Source organism: Saccoglossus kowalevskii, chromosome 8 (genome assembly GCF_978046115.1).
Source record: "Saccoglossus kowalevskii chromosome 8, keSacKowa6.1, whole genome shotgun sequence".
In the NCBI taxonomy this organism is placed as follows: Eukaryota; Metazoa; Hemichordata; class Enteropneusta; family Harrimaniidae; genus Saccoglossus; species Saccoglossus kowalevskii.
Genome location: NC_140648.1, coordinates 33,766,199 through 33,783,561, shown reverse-complemented (window position 1 = coordinate 33,783,561; position 17,363 = coordinate 33,766,199). Strand labels below are relative to the sequence as shown.

The 17,363-nt window shown below is 36.3% G+C and overlaps 1 protein-coding gene across 1 annotated transcript in view; it reads right to left on the bottom strand.

The window, feature by feature from the left end:
* The window catches only part of LOC144350930 (DNA replication ATP-dependent helicase/nuclease DNA2-like), a 47,383-nt gene that overhangs the window by 16,391 nt on the left and 13,629 nt on the right, over positions 1-17,363 (bottom strand). Inside the window, 14 exon segments of the mRNA XM_085502848.1 lie at positions 622-744; positions 1,157-1,297; positions 1,807-1,914; positions 2,620-2,796; positions 3,866-4,010; positions 5,203-5,323; positions 5,533-5,634; positions 6,135-6,258; positions 6,926-7,054; positions 7,195-7,280; positions 10,002-10,064; positions 10,902-10,926; positions 14,572-14,733; positions 17,199-17,273. Of these exon segments, the coding sequence (XP_085358974.1) occupies positions 622-744; positions 1,157-1,297; positions 1,807-1,914; positions 2,620-2,796; positions 3,866-4,010; positions 5,203-5,323; positions 5,533-5,634; positions 6,135-6,258; positions 6,926-7,054; positions 7,195-7,280; positions 10,002-10,064; positions 10,902-10,926; positions 14,572-14,733; positions 17,199-17,273 (1,581 nt within the window).

Below are 17,363 nucleotides of genomic sequence, written 5' to 3'. Positions count from 1 at the left end.
CCATCCCATAATTATTTACTACCACATCTTTTGAAATTCGTTTATCAGCCCTTTGTCCCATATTTTCAAACCCCTCCATTGGCAAGTATGTGCAATCCAGATCAATACCATCAGATTTGCAACCTGTTCTACCATTAAAATCTCCTGCAATTATAATATTACACTCATATTTACTGGTATAAATTAACATTTCAGATTCTAAAGTATCGAAAAAATCTTTGTCAGCAAATTGTGAGCTTTCTGGTGCTCTATATACATTACCAATTAACAAAATCGGGTGGTTTCTCTGTGTTATCAAAGCCCAATTTATATTTTGTGAGTTACTAGAAATAAACTTTATATCAAAATTATCTTCATTATTTTCTCGAAATAAAATTGAAATCCCACCTGATACTCTACCATAATTCCGTTCCCCCCTACCAAGCATATGAAAATTTTTAAATCCCTCAAAATGCATATCAAAAGGCTGATAAAGCCATGTGAGGTAATTTTAATACAGACTTTAAAAATTTACACAGCATTAACAGAATTCTGGCAAATTACACAGCATGAAAAAATATTTCAGATTAATTATAGTGATAAATCACAGTGCATTATGGGTACATATGATATCAAACTTACCAGTGTGTTTTCTTACACAGCATTTGTGAAAGATTATTCAGACTTGTACAGACAACGCTGAAACCGTCATCTTTGTCTAACCTATACACAGTGGTCTGTCTGTCATAATAAACATCCAAGTCTCTGAAAAATAAGACAAGGTAATCTCAATTTATTGCACTCGCTATGTTTCATTCAAATGCAACATTGATACCAAAATACAAATTTATTTGATCATGTAACGCTTAAACTTAAAAAAAAATATAGTTTTGGTCAGCATGCGCATCATCAAAAAAATTGCCGGTCATTCTTCTTCCCTCCCCACTTATTTCACCCTTGCACAGTGTCTTCTGTTGACAAAATTGATGAAACTAGTGAAATTTTTAGCAAAAATCAAAAAAACAACAGGTTTTACTGACAATTGTGAACTCGGCTCAATCAATTGTGGACTAAGCTATTAAAACAATCACAACTTGTAAATATATTTCCTTAGTGGTATGAATTTACTTACCGGTACTTACTCAACAATTTAGAGATTAATTCTTACATGACTTACTTTTCTATTGCCATGGTGATAGTTTTATTATTGATTCCCAAAACAAATCCAATGCACAAAGCAATCCTTTTCAGATCTTGTAAACTGACAACAAGTCTGTCACCAGTCATGATACCAACGCTGTCAATTGGTGGCAAAGTACTACAGAAATAATTATCAAAAACATATAAAATTAAATTAAACTAAATTTCTTCCCTAGAAAGATTGACAAACTAATAACGTAGAATGACATCTCCAAAGAAAACAGATAAACATAATTTTGCTTCATGTTCCTGTAAAAATACAGTGAGTTTTCAATATTTATAAAATGGTTTATAAATATCAAATGCCGGTTGAAAGCAACTAGACCAATCACAATCGATTGTAGGAAACATGCAAAAACTCATCGTTACTAAATGACTCCTACAGCCAATGAAAGTGTATTCTTTGGATCTGTATGAAGAGTGAGGGTCTTCCAGGAAATATGTTTGCTAAATAATTTACTGCATGACAACACAGATGATACAAGATACTTACATTCCATGTATCTGAGTTTTGCCAAGATACAGAATTGAAGGGAAACTTTTAGCTGTATTAAGATTGAATCAATCCACTAAAATGACAAGTAGTTTAATATTCTAAAGTGTTTTACAGTAGATGACTCTGAATACCTTGATAGCTGGGCACATCTGCTAAATACAGTCACATAATGTCCATCAATGCTTTTCTCAACACTTCCCTGAACCAGCATCTGACTGAGACAATTACCAGACTGTTCTCTGCAATGGATGTATACAAGTATGAATATTAAACCTCTAAAGATATGGCTAATATAAATGCAGAGTCAGCTTGAGTACAAGTGATAAACAAATAAATCCGATTAATCTTCTATAGATATTTACTATATGGGGGCAGCCATCTTGAATACGGCTTAAAACCAAATAAAGAGACAAGTTGAGAATTTTTTTTTTTTTTTCAAATTTCTGCAAATCAGGAAAAAATACCAAACTTTGCAACCAAATGGAGCATTCGGACATAACATTGAAAGCCAACTGCTAACAAAATTCAGCTGAATTTGTTGTTTTTGTATTGAAATATCCCTTGCATGTGAACATGTACATGTAATTACATGAAGAACTGAGTATTTGAAACCAATACTGTCATCTAGCTGTAAAGCCATGAGTGATTGGCTCCTGATAACTATAGAAGACCATGGCTGATTGGCTGCTGAAAACTATAGAAGGCCATGGCTGATTGGCTACTGATAATTATAGAAGGCCATGGCTGATTGGCTCCTAAAAACTATAGAAGGCCATGGCTGATTGGCTCCTGAAAACTATAGAAGGCCATGGCTGATTGGCTACTGGTAACTATAGAACCAAAAGAAAAAATCACATTGATACTTTCTATAAACTTAAGTAAACAATGAATAAAAAGGAAAAGGACCTGGGCCGTGTTATTCGGGGGGGTGGGGGGGTGTATACCTCACTATTGCTGGTTTCTTCCACAACACAGTTCTCTTCATAGCTTTCATCTCAAGTTGACACAATTTATACCATTTAGTAAAATACTCATAGTGAATTGTTGTTAGATGATCAATTTCCTCATGTAGTATCTGTAGGATTCGCTCAGACACACTTTTTTCCTCCTTGTCTACAGTTCTAAAAAAATGAAAACAATATTTCGATGAATCTGTGTTTAAGATTGTCTATTACTTTGTAGTTGAGTGAGATGTCAATATCCTACAAGGGTTGGTGCCAATTTGAAATTAGCGTGACAAGAGTCTCAGTTGGTTCAATAGTAAACAAAACTGGAAAGAGTGAATCAGAATCTGAAATGCTAATATTTATAACGTTAATGTGATGTATAATGTAGCTGTAAGTTTGTTTGCAAGCTATGTCAGAGATATGGCTCTAAAATTGCATTTGTTAATACAAAATGGCCACTCGTCAGCCATTTTCATTTGTTTTCTAAGTACAAGGTTTGAACAATAGCTATTGATGTATAAACAAGATCTAGTTTCGTAATGGCTCAAATGCTTTATTTTGATGACTTTTATTCAGAATCATAATTGGCAAATATTTCGTCCTGTAATTGAGGGTCATTGAAATGCAAATTTGGAGTCACCATTTTGATTGTGTTGCCAGTCAAACAAAAGTTTGCTGTCAAGCTATAGAATTTTTACATGCAATTTACATATTGGGTTTACATCTTTGGTTGAGGCAAGAATTACACACACATATATATACAGCTCAAAGTTTATTTCATACATTTTTTATATACTATATAATATGCAATTATGTTTACGATTATTCTTGTATATCGTGGTGGGATTCGAACATGCTATTACTAGTATTCTCATACATCATGTCTTAAGGGTTACCATTAAAATGGTCATTGTGAATGTCTGCGCATGTTTGACATAATGTACGAGTTATATATAAAATTTAAACATGATCGCTCATGGCATTTCTGAGATATGGCTCTCTGTAGAAGCATTCATTAAAACAAAATGGCGACCAGTCAACCATTTTGAATATCCAATGTATGTACTAAGTTTAAACAAAATCCATCCACATCCATGACTGAGGTCTGGTTTAGGAATGCCTGTCAAGATTTTGATACATTTTTAGCACAAAAGTGGTCTGAAAGATTGACTTTCTTTGGGATGGGAAAAATAGTGGACAAAATATATATCGAGAAAATGAAAGATACCTGGGACATACTTACTTGTATAGTAATGCACATTTCTGTAAGTGTTGACATCGACTACATGTAAAGTCATCATCAATTAAATCGGGCAGTTTACTGCTTTCATCTTTTTCAGTTTTTTGTGATAAATAATAGGCTAACTGGTTTCGAAGATATAGTAACTCTGGAGGAATGAAATATACAGATTATGAGGTTATTACGAGAATACCTCAAAGTATGCACGAAGACAGTACAGCAGGAGTATCAACTGACGGAGCAGCGGAGGTCGATGCGACGGCGTACTGTATGAGTGCATATTTTGAAGTATCCTCGTAATAATCTTATGATTATACATCTTTTACTTCCAAGAATACATCATGGAAATGCTGAAAAAAAGTTTAGAACAAAATCAGCGAACTTCTTTGTGTGGCAGCCATGTGTGTTTTTAATTATTAGAGGACGCTTACGCGCGTAATGATTCCATATTTGGAATTCGCATTTCCTTGTATGGTAGGATAAAAATACCCAGGAAAATACCGCAAAATTATGGCATGCTGCAACTTATGGCGTTTCGGTGACAGATAGTAAATATTTACACAAATTGCAGAGACTTACTTGATACAGCACAATAATTTGTTGCAAATCATTAAAAATCATGAAATTTTGTGGCAAGGAAAATTTCTCTGATGTTCTATGACAGGGCATGTCAGTGACTTTGGCGAAATATTGTTTTCACGAATGTCATAAAATCCTGAATTGAAAAATTAATGGTTTACAGTATGTAAACAATACAGGAATTAGAGTCAGTTTTGAATTAACAGCGAATCATAAGTCACCAGTAATATAGTAATGTTTCACCACAACTATGAATAGTAAACCAACAGAGAGATCGCATTCCATCAAGTTCAATGTCAACAAGGAATTTGGCAGATCCCATCAAACAACTTCCAGAATGTGATTCCCACACATTATGTGTCAGATATATTTAACGACTATATGCTGGTAATTCTCGGGGGCGGAGCTACGTCACAGGACATTCCACGTTGCTAAGACGTGCACCACTGTACATGCATTTCTATAGGCTCTGTGCGCGCTGCTGTGTTACGCCGGTCGAGCCGGTGAAAATTCGAGAAAACAACACAAACTCAACTTTGAAGTAATCCCGAACAACTGATTTTATATATTACACACGTAGGGCTAATCTTGTTACACTATTCAGAGGAGTCTCAACAGCCATCCCAAAGTATCATTTTCCGAAAGTTTTCGGCCTTTGTTTTCACCGCGATGGTTGCCAGGCAGTGAAAATGCCCGGATGTCCGCCCCGAGTATACAGTGAAAATAAGAACAGAGCATCACACTGTGAACACTGGCCCTACCTCGTTTATCCATGTGATTAGCTGGAACCGATAACATGTCTCCGTTCTTTAGGTACAGCAATAACCCCATATCAATATTAGATGACATCACATCAGTTAACATTAACGTGTATAAAATAAGCTGTAATTAAATCACATAAATAGACAAATTAATATTTAATAAGAGAATATAGGGTATATGTACGAAAGGCTTGGCCAAATTGAAAACACATTTTTAGTATAAATTGGCATTTTTAGTATAAATTCATATCTGTAGTCAACCATACACCTTGCAATAAGCTATATATTTATTTTAAGTTTAATTTCTAGACAATATGCAATGTATGTTACCTGTCCTCTGTGTTCCACTGAATTTGTTGGTCTTCCAGTTTTCAACTCTAATGGTACAATTCGTGTGGTTGTATTCTTTGGATATGTAGTTTGTTTATGGATCTACGAAATAGACATACAAGTCAGAAGCTGAATTCAACTCAAAATGTTCCAAAGTATTAAACATACATAAATTATGGAAACCTTGCCCATCTCAAAAGTGCCTCGTTTGATGACTTCATTTACAATTCAGAATATATTACATAAAACTCCCTTTCACAGTAATATGCATGAATAATAAATATCAATTCAATGTACAGCATATGTAATGATTCTGACGCAGTGAATCGCTTTCATTTTGTGAGACATGGATAATTATGCCAATGTTCTTGAGCACATCTGTCTGGTGGTACCTGGTCCAATTGCTACACATCTATCTGGTACCTTCAGCAATTGGAATCTGTCCAGTACCATCTTCATTTAAAATTACTGTTACATTTTTGCTCCCAGGAAAGTTCACAATATCCTGAGAAAGTCAATCAGTGTGACTCATATTTCATTGTACTTTCCCTCAAAGTTCATAATTTTTTGTTTCTGGTGAAAATGACGCAATTGTATTATACCTTAACTTCAGCCGTGATGTCCATCTTGCCTTTTATTCCCCAATGTGGGCACCACATATTATCCTCAATATCTCTGACATCAGACACACATACATTATATTTTGTAGAATGTTGATCTCCTGGACTATGTATTAACAAAACAAACATTGGTCAACACATGTAATATATAGTTTATCAATCAACATGTTAGTACATCAAAAAAAAATGTCATATCTCGATGCACCAAAGTTGGAGTGGTGTAGAACGATTGTACTCCATTGTTCAGTATTACATAGGGACTAGGGAATCTCTTTCTTGAAAAAAATTTGATTCATGTTACACATGCCAAAAACGAAAATTAATTAAGGTACATGTACATACATGTACCTAGCACATTTCCAGTGAAGTACACCCTGCACTGAGTTCTTTGTAATGAAGAATGTTATTCCATTACTACTGTATGAGGGTGGGTATATGCGGTGACTGTATCACAAACATACTAGAACAAACTTTTGACTCGCCAATATTATCTCATGCTCTATGTTCTTAACCAAACACTTTGACGAGAAGTAATACACAATAAATTAAATTTTCATTTTCTAATTTATTAACTGTTTTTTATTTTCAAGATCATTTCCAATATAAATCAATATAGCCACCATATCTGAACAGTTTGATACACATGTATGTTGCTTTGAAGCGCCCCCACACGGCAGAATGGAGCATTTTAGGAAACTCAGAGAAAAGGTCAATTCACAAATATTGCAAGCACCTACTTTCACATTGGATGGAAACTGTGTGTTGTAACTTACAATTTGATATCTACAGCTGATTTATTAGATGGTGTTGATTGGAGATAGATATTTGCCCATTGCATTAATGGTTGTATGTAAGGTTCCACAACATCCAACATATCTGCTTCCTGTAATCCCAGAGTGTACCTGTGAATATATAGTTATGTGTATTATTAAATCACTTGTATTGTCCCCAAAGCAATTTGAGTTTAGCGAAAGTATTTTCAGAAGTGAACATCCGGCCATTTTCACCACCTGACAACCAAACAGGCATTCTTGTAACTTACATGTTATTGAGATGTGGTTGCTTAGCAATTGTTGTCATGATAATATTACTCAAATTCTGCTTGCTGAAATTTCTCTTCAATATTGCCTGTGGAGAGATAAACAGATTGTGGTTATGTTACAGATCCAGTAGACCATTTTCTGTTCCCTGTCAGATCCCCAGTTGTACACATTTGATGGTGGTAAAGTATGGGTATGTCAATGCCATAATTCTTGACTGAAAGACCGATACAGCTCAATAAACAATTCTCTCTTTTAACTATTAAAAAAATATTCAAATCAAATCATTTGATTTTTGGCGCAGACATTTGATTGACGTTTTCTCGCATTTCACAAGATATAGCTGTGAATGAAAAGTCACCTATTCACATTGGGCAAGTGGATTTTCAGCTCTATATATTGCCTTGACAAAATGACTGAATACTTCTTGTGTATTTTTGGGATTTCGAAAAAATAGTTTCAGTCACAATTAACCATATACAATTTTGTTTAGCCACTTTGGAAATTGAAAAAATTTAAAAACCATGAATTTGTCAGGTTGTGAAGAAAAATTAAAATGTTTTAGTATTGTGTATTTCTGTTTAAATTCCATTTTTTGTGAGAAATGATATTGTTTTAAAAGAAGAATTATTCTTGTTTAGAAAATTACTCTTAGCTAAAAGACACAATATATTTTTGCCAAATCTGAATGAAATTTACCACTAGCAACAGGTTAGGGGAAGCCATTTTTTTGTGTGTAAATAAATCTATGTTTTTACTTTTTAAAATATAATACAACTAAGGTAGTTATAGCTTATTAGATTTTTGTTATCTTTTCTATATTTTGATCGATATTGAAAAAAAAAACAATTATTAACTGTGTAAATTATACACTGAACAAGTCATTGTCAATGACACGTCCCCGTTCCGTTCATATTTGAGTGACATATACATTCAAAGCAGATCATGACCGAAATGCACCTGCATATGTACAACACATTGTGCTAAATCTGAACAAAATCCATCCATGCATGACTGAGATCCGGTTCTGGAATTGTGAAAATACGTGATTTTGATGCATTTTCGGCCTTAAAATGGCCATCATTCCGCTATTGTTAAGCAGATCATGAAACAAATGCACATATCTATTTGTGACATGATGTACCATGTGTGTGTGAAGTTTGAACTTGATCAATCCAGACATGTCTTGGATACGGATCCAGAACTGAATTCTTTAACAAAATGGCCGCCAGTCGGCCATTTCGAACTTGATCCGGAAAAAAAAAATGACGTGCATCAAGATCCTATTATGTTTAATGTATGTACCAAATTTGAACAAAATCCATCCATGCATAACTGAGATACAGGTCCGGAATGGTGAAAATGTGCGACTTCAATGCATTTTCGGCCTTAAAGCGGCCGCCATTTGGCTATCGTTAATGAGATCATGAAACAAATGCACATACATATTTGTGACATGATGTACCTTGTGTGTGTGAAGTTTGAACTCGATCAATCCAAGCATGTCTCGGATACGAATCCAGAACTGAATTCTTTAAAACAAAATGGCCGCCAGTCGGCTATTTCGAACTTGATCCGAAAAAAAAAATGACGTGCATTAAGGTCCTATTATGTTTAATGTATGTACCAAATTTGAATGAAATCCGTCCATGCATAACTGAGATCCGGGTCCGGAATGGTGAAAATGTGCGATTTCAATGCATTTTCAGCCTTAAAGCGGCCGCCATTTGGCTATCGTTAATGAGATCATGAAACAAATGCACATACATATTTGTGACATGATGTACCTTGTGTGTGTGAAGTTTGAACTTGATCAATCCAGACATGTCTCGGATATGGATCCAGAACTGAATTCTTTAAAACAAAATGGCCGCCAGTCGGCTATTTCGAACTTGATCCGAAAAAAAAAATGACGTGCATCAAGGTCCTATTATGTTTAATGTATGTACCAAATTTGAATGAAATCCGTCCATGCATAACTGAGATCCGGGTCCGGAATGGTGAAAATGTGCGATTTCAATGCATTTTCGGCCTTAAAGCGGCCGCCATTTGGCTATCGTTAATGAGATCATGAAACAAATGCACATACATATTTGTGACATGATGTACCTTGTGTGTGTGAAGTTTGAACTCGATCAATCCAAGCATGTCTCAGATACGGATCCAGAACTGAATTCTTTAAAACAAAATGGCCGCCAGTCGGCCATTTCGAACCCGATCCAAAAAAAAATGACGTGCATCAAGGTCCTATTATGTTTAATGTATGTACCAAATTTGAACAAAATCCGTCCATGCATAACTGAGATCCGGGTCCGGAATGATGAAAATGTGCGATTTTGATGCATTTTCGGCCTTAAAATGACCGTTATTCGGCTATCGTTAATCGGATCATGAAAAAAATGCATGTGCATATGTCCCATATAATGTGTGATGTATGAGTGAAGTTTGAACTTAATCGGTCCATGCATGTTCGAGATACAGGTGATCACGGACGCACGGACGGACGGACGCACACAGGGCAAAACATAAGTCCCCGTTTTCGGACTGCGTCCGAACGGGGACTAACAACGTGGTAAAACAAATCAATCCAGACTTTCAAAACAGAATTAAGAAGGAAAAGTTAATATTAAAGTAAATTATTGAAATATCAAATATTGAAATATTATTAACACTTTAGACAGTTGCAGTGAAGAAGATACTGTCCAAAGGTGAATCAGATGTCTTTTGTTTTTGTCCGAAAAAGAAAAGTAATATCTTCTTTACGGTTTCAATAAAGCTCTATTCTATTGTATTGTAAAGAAAAACTCACCTCTTGAAATACCTCATGAAGCAGTGTACCGCATGCCATGGCTTTACTACTGAAATCAGAGCCCTAGACAGCAAACAAGTCATACTGAATAGTTATAAACACTAGCAAATATATTTACATTAATTTTTGAACAGCATTGCTTTTCCCACCCACAATTTAATTATATCATTATGCATATTTATGTATTTCTGGATAATTTTGTTCATAATTTTGGAACCACATGGACATGAGGGATTTTTCTAGAAAACAAATGCAAGAAGCAGCACTGCAATTCAGCGGCGCCACAAAGTAGGGGAGATGGGGTTCTCCCTACCAGGGTGTGGAGTTTTTGATAATTCTAAGTTAAAATGGATCATTCTATTGCTTCCTTCGGGCCAAAATTACTATCAGATAGGTCACAGTTGAAGACTGTGGCCACATGTGATCTCTGGTCAATCAGAATTTTAAAGTTGCCAAAGGATCTGCTCCCCATGGCATGAGGGTGCTGCACCCCTGTTCTCTTGTTTAAACAAATCTCTGGACATAATTTTCCATTGCCTACGCGCCCTGATCAAAATTGATTCACAAATTTGAAAGAAACTGTGCACTATACATGATGAAGGGTAAAAAAAGTTTATTTATAGCAGTAAAATTTTTTGCAACATGAATTAACAGCAGCTTTTGCCAAATTTTGCATTCATAAATGTCATAAAATCATAATATAACAACATTTTCCAGCAGTGAAAAATTACGCAGTGTACAGTATTGTACATGTGTATAAAAAGTACCAGTGAAAACAAAACCTCTGATGTAATGACATTTTAAATCAGCTATTAATAATATTTATATTAATTAAAAGCAGTAATGCATACAACTGTGCAGGTATAAATGCTTATTTTAAAAATATCACATTAACCATACCTTGAAAAATTCACTCAAGACAGACCTGTAACAGAATATCACAAATTAATAAACAAAGGAATAAATAATATGAACATGTTATTGTATATTTCCAGTAGACTTTACCTCTGATGCAGTTTGCAAAACAGAGTAAATATGTTTTTGTTTTCTTTTAATTTGCATAATGGTTTATTAATATACACAATGATTTCATAATTTACATAATGGTTAATTAATTTGCATATTTGATCATTAATTTACATAATGGTTCTCTAATTTGAATAATGGGTTCATTAATTTAAAATAGGGAATTTGAAAGAAAACAATGCAATATTTACCTTCTAACACAACGGATACTAGATGCAATATTTACCTTCTAACACAACGGATACTAGATGCAATATTCACCTTCTAACACAACGGATACTAGATGCAATATTTACCTTCTAACACAACGGATACTAGATGCAATATTTACCTTCTAACACAACGGATACTAGATGCAATATTTACCTTCTAACACAACGGATACTAGATGCAATATTTACCTTCTAACACAACGGATACTAGATGCAATATTTACCTTCTAACACAACAGATACTAGATGCAATATTTACCTTCTAACACAACGAATACTAGATGCAATATTTACCTTCTAACACAACGGATACTAGATGCAATATTTACCTTCTAACACAACGGATACTAGATGCAATATTTACCTTCTAACACAACGAATACTAGATGCAATATTTACCTTCTAACACAACGGATACTAGATGCAATATTTACCTTCTAACACAACGAATACTAGATGCAATATTTACCTTCTAACAATGGATACTAGATGCAATATTTACCTTCTAACACAACGGATACTAGATGCAATATTTACCTTCTAACACAACGAATACTAGATGCAATATTTACCTTCTAACAATGGATACTAGATGCAATATTTACCTTCTAACACAACGGATACTAGATGCAATATTTACCTTCTAACACAACGGATACTAGATGCAATATTTACCTTCTAACAACGGATACTAGATGCAATATTTACCTTCTAACAACGGATACTAGATGCAATATTTACCTTCTAACACAACGGATACTAGATGCAATATTTACCTTCTAACACAACGGATACTAGATGCAATATTTACCTTCTAACACAACGGATACTAGATGCAATATTTACCTTCTAACAATGGATACTAGATGCAATATTTACCTTCTAACACAACGGATACTAGATGCAATATTTACCTTCTAACACAACGAATACTAGATGCAATATTTACCTTCTAACACAACGGATACTAGATGCAATATTTACCTTCTAACAATGGATACTAGATGCAATATTTACCTTCTAACACAACGGATACTAGATGCAATATTTACCTTCTAACAATGGATACTAGATGCAATATTTACCTTCTAACAATGGATACTAGATGCAATATTTACCTTCTAACACAACGGATACTAGATGCAATATTTACCTTCTAACACAACGGATACTAGATGCAATATTTACCTTCTAACACAACGGATACTAGATGCAATATTTACCTTCTAACACAACGGATACTAAATGCAATATTTACCTTCTAACACAACGGATACTAGATGCAATATTTACCTTCTAACAATGGATACTAGATGCAATATTTACCTTCTAACACAACGGATACTAGATGCAATATTTACCTTCTAACAACGGATACTAGATGCAATATTTACCTTCTAACAATGGATACTAGATGCAATATTTACCTTCTAACAATGGATACTAGATGCAATATTCACCTTCTAACACAACGGATACTAGATGCAATATTTACCTTCTAACAATGGATACTAGATGCAATATTTACCTTCTAACAACGGATACTAGATGCAATATTTACCTTCTAACAACGGATACTAGATGCAATATTTACCTTCTAACACAACGGATACTAGATGCAATATTTACCTTCTAACACAACGGATACTAGATGCAATATTTACCTTCTAACACAACGGATACTAGATGCAATATTTACCTTCTAACACAACGGATACTAGATGCAATATTTACCTTCTAACACAACGGATACTAGATGCAATATTCACCTTCTAACAACGGATACTAGATGCAATATTTACCTTCTAACACAACGGATACTAGATGCAATATTTACCTTCTAACACAACGGATACTAGATGCAATATTTACCTTCTAACAATGGATACTAGATGCAATATTTACCTTCTAACAATGGATACTAGATGCAATATTTACCTTCTAACACAACAGATACTAGATGCAATATTTACCTTCTAACACAACGGATACTAGATGCAATATTTACCTTCTAACAACGGATACTAGATGCAATATTTACCTTCTAACAATGGATACAAGATGCAATATTTACCTTCTAACACAACGGATACTAGATGCAATATTTACCTTCTAACACAACGGATACTAGATGCAATATTTACCTTCTAACACAACGGATACTAGATGCAATATTCACCTTCTAACACAACGGATACTAGATGCAATATTTACCTTCTAACACAACGGATACTAGATGCAATATTTACCTTCTAACACAACGGATACTAGATGCAATATTTACCTTCTAACACAACGGATACTAGATGCAATATTTACCTTCTAACACAACGGATACTAGATGCAATATTTACCTTCTAACACAACGGATACTAGATGCAATATTTACCTTCTAACAATGGATACTAGATGCAATATTTACCTTCTAACACAACGGATACTAGATGCAATATTTACCTTCTAACACAACGGATACTAGATGCAATATTTACCTTCTAACACAACGGATACTAGATGCAATATTTACCTTCTAACACAACGAATACTAGATGCAATAGTTACCTTCTAACACAACGGATACTAGATGCAATATTTACCTTCTAACACAACGGATACTAGATGCAATATTTACCTTCTAACACAACGAATACTAGATGCAATATTTACCTTCTAACACAACGGATACTAGATGCAATATTTACCTTCTAACACAACGGATACTAGATGCAATATTTACCTTCTAACACAACGGATACTAGATGCAATATTTACCTTCTAACACAACGGATACTAGATGCAATATTTACCTTCTAACACAACGAATACTAGATGCAATATTCACCTTCTAACACAACGGATACTAGATGCAATATTTACCTTCTAACACAACGGATACTAGATGCAATATTTACCTTCTAACACAACGGATACTAGATGCAATATTTACCTTCTAACACAACAGATACTAGATGCAATATTTACCTTCTAACACAACGAATACTAGATGCAATATTTACCTTCTAACACAACGGATACTAGATGCAATATTTACCTTCTAACACAACGGATACTAGATGCAATATTTACCTTCTAACACAACGGATACTAGATGCAATATTTACCTTCTAACACAACGGATACTAGATGCAATATTTACCTTCTAACACAACGAATACTAGATGCAATATTCACCTTCTAACACAACGGATACTAGATGCAATATTTACCTTCTAACACAACGGATACTAGATGCAATATTTACCTTCTAACACAACGGATACTAGATGCAATATTTACCTTCTAACACAACGGATACTAGATGCAATATTTACCTTCTAACACAACGGATACTAGATGCAATATTGGTTCCAGTCAACAAAATATCTGGTTCCACCAAAAGGAAATTCTCTTGTTGGTTTAAAATACAAGTGTTTGAAGAATCAAATTGTCCGTGCAAGCCAATCTTTGTCCCGACATCCAGTAATGTGTTACACCTATGCGAGAAACAATAAATGGAAATACTGGTGAAACACTGACATGTGATTGGTGGACCACAGACGTGTGATGGGTGGCCCACAGACATGTGATTGGTAGACTGCAGACATATGACCACAGACATGTGATTGGGGACTACAGACATGCGATTGGTTGACCACAGACATGTGATTGGTGGACCAGACATGTGATTGGTGGACCACAGACATGTGATTGGGGACCAGACATGTGATTGGGGACCACAGACGTGTGATTGGTGGACCACAGACATGTCAATGGTGGACCACAGACGTGTGATTGGTGGACCACAGACGTGTGATTGGTGGACCACAGACATGTGATTGGTGGACCACAGACGTGTGATTGGTGGACCACAGACGTGTGATTGGTGGACCACAGACATGTCAATGGTGGACCACAGACGTGTGATTGGTGGACCACAGACGTGTGATTGGTGGACCACAGACGTGTGATTGGTGGACCACAGACGTGTGATTGGTGGACCACAGACGTGTGATTGGTGGACCACAGACGTGTGATTGGTGGACCACAGACATGTGATTGGTGGACCACAGACATGTGATTATTGGATCACAGACATGTGATTGGTGGACCACAGACATGTGATTGGTGGACCACAGACATGTGATTGGTGGACCACAGACATGTGATTGGTGGACCACAGACATGTGATTGGTGGACCACAGACATGTGATTGGTGGACCACAGACATGTGATTGGTTGACCAGTCATGTGATTGGTTGACCACAGTCATGTGATTCGTTGACCACAGTCATGTGATTGGTTGACCACAGACATGTGATTGGTGGACCACAGACATGTGATTGGTGGACCACAGACATGTGATTGGTGGACCACAGACATGTGATTGGTGGACCACAGACATGTGATTGGTTGACCACAGTCATGTGATTGGTGGACCACAGTCATGTGATTGGTGGACCACAGACATGTGATTGGTTGACCAGTCATGTGATTGGTGGACCACAGTCATGTGATTGGTGGACCACAGACATGTGATTGGTGGACCACAGACATGTGATTGGTGGACCACAGACATGTGATTCGTTGACCACAGATATGTCAATGGTGGACCACAGACATGTGATTGGTGGACCACAGACATGTGATTGGTGGACCACAGACATGTGATTGGTGGACCACAGACATGTGATTCGTTGACCACAGATATGTCAATGGTGGATCACAGACATGTGATTGGTGGACCACAGAAATGTGATTGTTGGACCACAGACATGTGATTGGTGGACCACAGACATGTGATTCGTTGACCACAGACATGTGATTCATGGACCACAGACATGTGATTGGTGGACCACAGACATGTGATTGGTGGACCACAGACATGTGATTGGTGGACCACAGACATGTGATTGGTGGACCACAGACATGTGATTGGTGGACCACAGACATGTGATTGGTGGACCACAGACATGTGATTGGTGGACCACAGACATGTGATTGGTGGACCACAGACATTTGATTGGTGGACTACAGACATGTGACTGGTGGACCACAGACATGTGATTGGTTGACCACAGTCATGTGATTGGTGGACCACAGACATGTGATTGGTTGACCAGTCATGTGATTGGTGGACCACAGACATGTGATTGGTGGACCACAGACATGCGATTGGTGGACCACAGACATGTGATTGGTGGACCAGACATGTGATTGGTTGACCACAGTCATGTGATTGGTTGACCAGTCATGTGATTGGTGGACCACAGACATGTGATTGGTTGACCACAGTCATGTGATTGGTGGACCACAGACATGTGATTGGTGGACCACAGACATGTGATTGGTGGACCACAGACATGTGATTGGTGGACCACAGACATGTGATTGGTTGACCACAGGCATGTGATTGGTTGACCACAGTCATGTGATTGGTGGACCACAGACATGTGATTGGTTGACCAGTCATGTGATTGGTGGACCACAGACATGTGATTGGTGGACCACAGACATGTGATTGGTGGACCACAGACATGTGATTGGTGGACCAGTCATGTGATTGGTTGACCACAGTCATGTGATTGGTGGACCACAGACATGTGATTGGTGGACCACAGACATGTGATTGGTTGACCAGTCATGTGATTGGTGGACCACAGACATGTGATTGGTAGACCACAGACATGTGATTGGTTGACCACAGTCATGTGATTGGTGGACCACAGACATGTGATTGGTGGACCACAGACATGTGATTGGTGGACCACAGACATGTGATTGGTGGACCACAGTCATGTGATTGGTGGACCACAGACATGTGATTGGTTGACCACAGACATGTGATTGGTGGACCACAGACTAATTAAATCTAATTATAATAGAGATTGCAGTTCACAATTATACAGTGGTTTACAGTAATCAATTGTACATCAGTCAGATAAAAGATGTGATCACATACCATACTCCTTGTAATACTAGCGTCTTCTCTACAGATTGTTCATCATACCTAGAGACTACCTTCACAATAAGGGATCTGAAATCCAGATAAAAATAACAAATTTTATCAAAGATTGAAATTGCTCACATGCATCTGAAGAAAGGGAACTGATGAAGAATGAAAATA